Source organism: Halichoeres trimaculatus, unplaced genomic scaffold (assembly GCF_033239565.1).
Source record: "Halichoeres trimaculatus isolate MK-OKI-2021-1 unplaced genomic scaffold, fHalTri1.1 fHalTri1_scaffold_12, whole genome shotgun sequence".
In the NCBI taxonomy this organism is placed as follows: Eukaryota; Metazoa; Chordata; class Actinopteri; order Labriformes; family Labridae; genus Halichoeres; species Halichoeres trimaculatus.
In genome coordinates, this window is record NW_027437190.1 from 27,868,310 (window position 1) to 27,877,659 (window position 9,350).

Below are 9,350 nucleotides of genomic sequence, written 5' to 3' on the forward strand. Positions count from 1 at the left end.
CAAATGTCATTAAAAGTCCTAGAAAGTCTTAAATATAACTTGCCTTAAGCTGTAGGAACCCTGTATCAACACCTTTATTTGTCCCGCCATCCTTCCTCTCCCTCCTGTGTCAGACTCTGGTAAAGGAAGCCGTGGTTCATCCTCTCGATGTGGAGCCCGGTCAGTTCCTGCCACATACCGAGCAAAGCCTGGCTCCTCCTCCTCCTCCTCCTGCTCCCCAAACCTCCTCCTGCCCAGGGCGGGCCAGGATCTCCTTGGCCATCTCTGTTGGACCTGCACCGGTTCACCCCTCCACGGTTACTCGATCTGCCCTGATGCCTCGCCCTCCTACCCTTGAGGGTGGCATGAGGGGCCAGGAGGGGTGGAGGGAGCGCAGCGTGGGCAGAGACAGGTGGGGGATCACCAAGGAGAGGGTGAGAGGGAGGCTGTCACAGCAGAAGGAGAGGAAGGCGACACAGATGCTCGCCATTGTTCTCGGTGAGTAAAAGGACATGCAGACAGAGAGGTAAACAGACACTTTGGCATAAAGCTGCCTCAGTCTACTCTTGAGAACAAACTTTTCTACATGAATATGTGAGGAGTGCCGATGGAAAGAGCACATTTTTTTAATAACTTCAGGTTTTATCAAGAATATAAATTGACTATTAAACAAACTGATCAATACTTGTGCTCCCATAGGGCCTGGAAATGGAAAAACCAGACCACAAATAAGGAGAAATATCACAAAGTTCTCCATTTCAACAGATGAGACAGGGGTCAAACTCAAAGATTTGAATGTGTGTCACTTTTTTCTCTCTCACATGGTGTCTGCTATTGGGCTCTTTTTTATTATGCTAATTTAAACCAAAGTGCTCATTTTTCTGTCAAGTTTACTTAAAATAAAAGGGGATGTGACATTATGATTGACGGCACCACCAAAAAGATCGCTTCTGTGCACAGAATGTGTCAGTGCCAAAGGCAGTATTTGATTTTAGATCCTATTATGTGGGAACATAAAGGAGCAATGTCCGTAATTATACACTGTCTGTGATGTAGCACAAGATCAGCAGGAAGATTAAAAGCTCTCAGTCCTCAGGGGAAACACAAAGTGAAGGTTCCTGACAGGAGGTTTAAGTGTTTTGTTGTACATGTGGAGAAAACTCGAAGCTGTTCTTGTTTCAGCAGAAGAAACTATTATATCCTGACATCAACAGCACTTTTTGTTTTGATCATTTATGTTTTGATTTTTGCCACCTCATCTGTTCTCTGACTTGACACAGCCACTGTGACACAGCTGTTGATTGATGAAGCACTCTATCCATTCATCATTTATCCATGTCTAGTTTCAGCACTTTCTCAATTCTGTTTGAATTACAGAGACAGGGAGTGATAAGAGATCTCAGCACAATTTCTGGCACACACTGGTGGTACACAGACGTGTATTCACTCATACTCTAATTCAGATGTTTCTAGATTTATTAGCCCCCACAGAACCCGCTCTGACCTTTCATTCTGCTGAAGCTGGATGTCCCAACAATATTTTTCCTAGCATCCAAAAAGATGTAACTTTAGGAAGTTATCCACTTTTTTGGAATACCTTTCCCACAGTTTATCCTGCTCTTTATTCAGCCATTTAAAGTAGATTTTCTCGCCTTAAACTATTTTTTTTAACGGTTTCATTTCAGTCACAGTTTGAATTAATCTTCAATTCTACTATAAAGCTTCTGTAAGGAGATTTTAACTGTTTATGCAACAAAGTGAAACTGGTATCAAAGGCTTTTTAAGACCAAATAAAGTACAAAAAAAACTATCGACAAGAAGGGTATCTATTTCTGACCAGCTGGTTTTAACCTCAGGCAGGAAAGACTGCTTTGTCCACAAGGGGGCGCTAAAATCAACACACAACTGGGACAGTTACAAATAAGGGTTGATATCAAAAAATTTAACATGACATTTTAACATTTTTTACCAGTTAAACAATCCGTCCCATTTAATTATCAAATGGTGGAAACAAAAAAGTATGACATGCATTAAATAATCTAACTTCCTAGAAGATATTGTTAACACTCAACCATCACTGACATCAGTGTCATGCACAATCCAGTCAGTACGGGACAGCACATCTCCAGGCAAACAGGGATACTTACGGATTAATTCAAACTTCTGAAGCTTGGACTCAGACAAGTGAGACAGGATTTTATCTAAATTGTTGAGAGATTCTGAATTTTTAACCAGCCATACAACAGACTGTCATCAGGCTCAGGAATCCCGTCCCGGTCTGTATCCATGGACACAGAGCTGACTGTCAGCACAGGACGCACAGACTCAGAACCACCACCACCTACGACAGGCTCAGACTCACGCTTGTAATAAGGTTTCAGAAAGTTTACATAATATAATTTTTAGGACTTCTTATGCCCTGGTGTTGAAATTACACAGTTAAGATCTGACAATTTTCAACAACTGGAAAACTTTGCCTCAAATGGTGATCCCACTACAGGCATGGGAGCCAAAACCTGGTCTCCTGGACTTAACTCCTGGCGTACAGTGCAAAGGTCATTACGTTTTTTCATTTTAGTTTGAGCCATGTGTACTGATGAAATAAGTTATTTTTTATTAAATTTGTTTTTTTAATGAGATATCATCTTGAAGTATGTTTATAGTATTTAATTTCTAAACTTGGTATTATGGGTTTTTGTTGTGCTGAGCAAGTCAGTATGCCGTCGACATCAATGGTTTTCTTTATTTTTGGGTCAGTTGGTTAAAAGTCACTTAAATTTCATTTTTCCAATAAGTAGACTGCCAAAAATCATATTCATAAGTATGTTTTTGCGCAATATCAGATTTTTATGAGAAACATTGGTTTTATCAATTAATATGTATTAGCTACACCAACTGATAATGTACTTTACCCTATTACATTCAGCATACTCTGTCAAACATTAATCTGTAAGTCGGGCTAACATTTGAATTTTTTTTTGTCTTTAAATTCATGTTCCAACTGGTGCTCTTACCAAAAAATGTTCAATCCTTAATTCTTCCATTAAACCAAAATGCTACATTTGGCTATCACTTATCACTCACTTTGAACCATCACTTTGTCACTTTTAACTAGGGGTGCGCCGATCACAATTTTCTGGCCAATCACCAATCTTTAAAAGGCATGACCTGCCAATACCAATTTTTTTTTTTTTTTTTATATAACTGACAGCATATTCCTTCAATGTTCCAATCTTATTTTATTGAAAATCATTGAACAATACCTGTGAAAAACTAAAATCTTGTGTTTTAACGCAAATAACCAATAAAGTGACCTGAGTTTTAGGTCCCAGAGCAAAAAGCAACAATGGCTGGCTGTCAACTGTCCCTGGAGGTATATAAGATCAGTTTTATATGTTAAGACTGATCACCAATCACCGATCCCCCAAAATTAAGTAAATTGGCACCAATCAATCGGCTGGCCTACTTTTAACCAATTATTTCAACATGTAATATTATTGATTCATTGATTCTCTTTACTTCACTGACCTACTTCCTGTCAATGTCTCAAAGGCGTGTTCATTATCTGCTGGCTGCCTTTCTTCCTGACCCACGTGCTGAAGGCCCACTGCAGGAGCTGCTGTATCTCCCCCTCACTGTACAGCGCCGTCACCTGGCTGGGATACCTCAACAGCGCCGTCAACCCCGTCATCTACACCACGTTCAACATCGAGTTTCGCAAAGCCTTCATCAAAATCCTGCACTGCTGAGAGACACTTCAAGCGTGTGGGAGTGGAGTGGCTAAAAATTCAGGGTCAGGGGCGAGAGGGTGGAGATGGCGAGTCAGGGGATGACAGTCGATTGGGCGGCTGATTTCGCAAATGATATGGACATTGAGAAAACCGAAGACAAAAATATGTATCAAGAGGATTAAAAAACAACTATAATATCAACAAAAGAGTTTCAAACATTAAGTACAGCAGCAGAACTCTCTTACAAGCAAGAAATGCTTATGAGAGAAAAATAAAGACACTGTCGTATGAAAACAGTCTGGAAAGAGAACATTTGAGGTCTGAATCTCTCTACAGCTGAAAAACTGATTTGACTGATTTTCCAGTGATTGATTTTTGTCAGAATCGTCGTTGCTGTCTCTCTTGTTAATCACAACAAAGTGCATCCTGTTATGTGTTCCCATGAGCTTGTCAATCTTGCCTTTGGAGGCAAGAAGAACAAATATAAAAACCTTGGTGTTAGAACCAAATTTGATTGTGTTTTCATGCCAAAGGGTAGACGCTTTGGAAAACCACTGAAGTTACATCAAGGTCGAATTGTTGCTGTGGTGATAAAGAGCCGAGACAAAAACAGAATCTGTCAATTTTATGTGAACATTTCCAGATTTGACTTCGTCACATAAATGTTGGAGCAGTTCATTGTAATATTTTGGTAAAGAAGAGGGATCAAAGGTTATGTGTGACCATTGTAAATTAAGACTACCATTACAATATTTATTTCATGGTTCATAATTAATCTGAATTAAACTGAATAAAAGAAAACTTCTAAAGATATGTGTGTTTTAATAAAAATCAAATGAGAAAGGGAAATGTAACTGAATCATCGTGAGTGATTCAATGATTGAGTATTCATCAAAGACCCGAGGTCGTTAAAGGTCCTCAAGAAGAAGAGAGAGTATAAAAGATATTTGGTTAAAAATAAGGTTTCCAAACAAGACTTTTTCTTCTCACAAAGGGTTTTAAATCAACTTTATTCTATTCAAATCCTTCAGCCTTCACAACAGTATTGTGCATATCTCATTACTGAATTTCCAACATGCCTGGTTCTATTACCAAGGTTAGCACGAGCGTCTGTGTGTGTGTATATGTGTGTGTGTGTGTTTTAAATTTTGGTGAATTAGGAAATAAATATGAAACTCTGAATTTGTTATTTAAAAAGAAAATCTTTGGCATCAAGGCCCCTGAAGTATTCATTGACATTTTTGTCTGACTTAAAGGTCCCATATTATGCAAAAATCACTTTATTAAGTCCTTTAGTGAAATTTGTGGGTCTTTGGCTTTCCTCCCAGCCCACAAAATGTGATATTTAATGACAAAACCTGTATTAAGTAGTGCTTGGGAATGTAAAATCCTGACCTGAAACAAGCTGTTTGGATTTTGGGGGTTTGCCGACGTCAACGAGTCCCTTTTTTGACCAATCAGGAGCAAGCCTGACCTGATTGGTCCACCGAAGCAGATACCCCCAAACCCCCTCCCCGTTCGGGGGTATCTGTAAACAGTCACTTAGTTCCATGCACAAGCTTCCCATCTCGTAAGAAGACAAGACTAAATGGGTAGAGTTCATTTATCAAGGAAATGTGCCAGCTACACTGGCACATTTCTGTGCATGTGTGTGCTAGTCACTTCACGGCCGACTGCTTTTCCAACTTTGGACAGTACAACAGAGGTCTAGAGAATAGACTGGTCCTGAATCCAGGCGCATACCAACCATCCACCAACAAACCTTGGACCCTGGAAATGTGAGTATTTTAAATGCTGTGTGGTGTGGAGCAGATGTAAGAGCTTTTCCTCAGTGTCCCCCCTGTCTCTGTGTTAGCTTCAGGATGCTAACTTTCGCTGCGGTTAGCCTGTTGTTTTAGCCTGTAATGTTAGGGTAAACGGGCTTTGCTGTTTTCTAAACATTGTGCACTCGAAGCTTGTGGCCCCGCTCTCAGTGATGTAGAAGAGCGGGGCGGTATCAGCGGTGGCTCATTTACATATGAAGGTCACGCCCACTAAATCAGAGCGTTCTGAACAGAGGGGCTATGAGAGCCTGGAAACAATGCTGCTGTGTTTGATTTATTGGCTTTTTGGAACAAAACATGTTATTACCATTTCATGAAGACATCAATGATCCATATTAAACTGCAGAAAAGGAGCATAATATGGGACCTTTAAAGCTCCTGTGAGGACTTTTCAACTGATCAGTAAACAGACTGAAAACAATGTGGTTGCCTCATTTTCTGTTGCAAATATTCTTGGTGTATAATACATTTAACCATTTTTTTTATAAAAGTCAAGATTTCAAGAAAGCTACTGTTGTGTGTATTTGACCAAATCAGCTGGGACTTTTTAGGGGCTCAAGATGGAAACAACTGAAAGTTCCTCACTGGAGCTTAAAAAGTTCTTTCTTAAAAATAAATAAATAAAATAACTTTTAAGGTCTTCAAAAAGTTGTTTTTGTTGCTTTAACTTAGAGTTTACTTAACTGAATTTTAAAGATTTCAAATTTCATTGTGAAACCAAGAAAACCAAGGAATAAGACATTTTTATGTTTGTTGTTTGTTGAGTCATAGTTTTGGGATTTTTTTTACCATAATGATAGTATGGCCGAAGAAAGACAGGAAATTCTCTCTCTCTAGAGAGAGAGAAGTTGTTGACATGCAGTTATAGGGTTGGGTATTGATATTGATAAGCTTTAATTAAAGTAAATGCTATTATCTATTTCACTCATCGATCTGATTCTTTATTGATTTTTTTCTCAATTCGTCCTGTAAATTTTCTGTGTACCAAAAGTAGGCTTTACAGGTTTTCTGTCAACATTTTATTGAGTGTATAAGTGAAAAAATATAGCATGGCACTCTTGGTGTTTAATGTGTGTAGACAAATATTTTCTTACCTTTTTTCCCTTTTTCTAGTGATGTGAAGCCCAGCTTTCCACTGTTTCAATCTGTCCTCCACTGTTTTGAAAATTCTCCTGCTGACTGAGGAGCATGATTAATGTATGGCACATCATGTGACATCTTAATGTAAAGAATTGACAAGGGTATTGTTGAGCATTAAAGCTAATTGTGTGGATGGATTGAACTATTTCTAATTGATTATTAACAGGAACTGGTAATCCATATCCATCCCTATGCAGCAATGAAGGATGGGATAGGCTCCAGCCTCCTGTAACCACAACACCACAACAAGACAGAGTGGTGTCACAAAATTTGATTCTTGAATCATTTCTAGAGTTTCAAGCCCTGATTGATAGAAAGCTGATCAGTGAAATGGTCCAACTTTGCTTTATTTCCTCTGAATGGAAGCTTCCTGAGTTTCATTTCAGTAAATCTTACTGATGCCCTTCTGCACTGAGATCAGAAAAAAATCCTATTTAGCTGCAAATGCTGCTCCCTTAGTCCGTCTCTCCCCTCCTGACTGATCCCTCAGAGAGGAGGAGCTGGCAGATGTGAGTATCTGAGGAGTTCACGTTGGCACAAGTCTGCCTGATGGAGTAAACAAGGACTCCGACACCAACACTGGAGCTAATGGAGCCTGTCCGCTTTATTCACTCAGTCAGTGTCATGTGAAGTGGAGGAGGCAGCGATTCCACACAGATGGTATGAAAGGAAGACAGTAAAACTCAGCTTTCAGCCCTCTACTGGTGTGGTGGTGTACTGCAATAACTGCAATTTTTTTTTCTCCACATGCCACTTGAAGGACATGGATATTCTACCTGGGTTGTCGATTGGGGAAACTTTGGGCCATAGGAGTCATGTAGCCCCCCGGGAACTTTTACTCAAAGTTCATGAACCTTCTGGTTGAAAAGCACCTGTTATGACCTTGGGCTGGAGCGATATGCTATTCTCGTGATTTGATTGTATAACGATTTTTTGAAGTGCCGAATTGACTTAAATTGCGGTTCTTTGATATTTACGATTTTTGCAAATTTTTAGTTTACTTTTTTTTTTACAGCATCAGACCATGTGAAAATGTTAAATGATGATAATGTCTACAGACTATATCAGGAGCCATATCTTCCCAGAAAATGCACACTACATGAGTCAGATAGAAACATTTCCCCCTCTGCTGGAGGAAAGCAGTACGTTTTTCCAATCCAATTTATAAACAAAGACTAAAATGAAGAATTTGAATTTGAAAAAAAAAATATTTTTTGACAAAGAATCACAATTTTGATTTTGTCAAACAATAAATCCCAATACATCAATTTTTTCTCCCACCCCTTCTTGTTAGCATTATGTTGTCACCAGTGGCGGCTGCTGGTCAGTCAAAGAGGGTAAGCTCATTTTTTTCCGGCCTACATCATATATTTGTTTATTCATTTAAACATAAATTCTAACCTCCGTTCCTTTTCAAGAAAATGATCTGTGACCCTGTCGTACCAACCAGGTGTTTTTTTCCAGGGATTTTACCAGTGTTCTCTCAACGGCCAGCAGAGCTAGACTGCTTAAACAGCCTTGGCCCATTGTGTTGCGGGTGTAAGACCTGAGCCGCTTTAAATGGAAGAAGCTCCTCTCTACACCTGCAGGCTGCAAGTGTGAGTGACAGGGGAGAAGCTCCGCTGCTGTAGCTGTAGCTGCTTATTGGTGAAAAGAGAGAGAGAGAATCTTAAAACACAACGCTCGTAGTTTTTAAGAAAGGTGAACTTGCTGGGGATCGATAGAGCCTCTGGATCTGTCCAGAACAACTGAATGTACAACTCAGAAGATGCTCCGGTGGAGGGTTATACTTCAAGATTGCTAACTGGCTCATTTCACTGTCAATCACAAAGGGATTCAGCCTCAGACAGATCATCCAATCATCATGCAGAAGCCCAGCGTCCAGGCCAGTCCACTGCCTCATAGACCCCCTGAGATGCTGAGCGTCCAATGGGCGGGACAAAGCCTAGCGTTCATCCAATGACCGTCCAGTTTCCACAGTGGAACAACCCACTCTACGCTTCCCCGCTGAAGTCAGAAGACGCTCAGCATCCAACTGTGTTAAAGCGCTGAGACGCTGTGGGGATGAATGAGAAGGAGGTCGAGCCAGTTACCTGTGATAGGTAGCTGATTCTGAACAAAAGATGAAGGAATTCTAGCGCATATTTCGTCAATGAAACATACACACAGCAGCACATATCACCACTTTTTTGGGGACATTTTAGGGGAAGCTGAGCTTCCCTTGCAGTCTTGGAGCAATCGCCACTGGTTGTCAAGATACTTTTACTTAGTATTTGTTCGTAATATGACATCTCACCCTCTGGTTTCTTATTTCTCAGCAGCTTTTTTGCTTTCTAGTTAAATGTTATTTTATTTTTTTCCTGTTTTAATAAATTTCACTTTGCTTGTCGGGTCCAGTAAAAAAAACCTGCTAACAATCACAGGTGAAGCCGTCATGTCTCCTCTGTGTTTGTCTGGCAGCAGTTGTAACCTAGATGATGCTGAGTAACACCTCATCTGTGGCTCCTTGATGCTGCCAGCACCTCACACTGTCTGAAGCAGTAATGTGATAGGATGAACAAAATACCCACAGGTAGAGTGGACACTAACAAACACATTCCCGTACACACACGCACGCCTCCTCAGATCCATATTAGGAGGCTGATTATTGGATACATATCTCCCATCAATGAGTAAT

The 9,350-nt window shown here is 40.1% G+C and overlaps 1 protein-coding gene across 1 annotated transcript in view; it reads left to right on the forward strand.

Moving 5' to 3' along the window:
- The window catches only part of drd2l (dopamine receptor D2 like), a 32,964-nt gene extending 28,416 nt beyond the window's left edge, over positions 1–4,548 (forward strand). The window contains exons 7-8 of the mRNA XM_074683483.1: positions 114–477; positions 3,532–4,548. Of these exons, the coding sequence (XP_074539584.1) occupies positions 114–477; positions 3,532–3,728 (561 nt within the window). The 3' untranslated portion in view covers positions 3,729–4,548. The remainder of the gene's footprint in view (positions 1–113; positions 478–3,531) is intronic.
- The last annotated feature ends 4,802 nt before the right edge of the window (positions 4,549–9,350 follow it).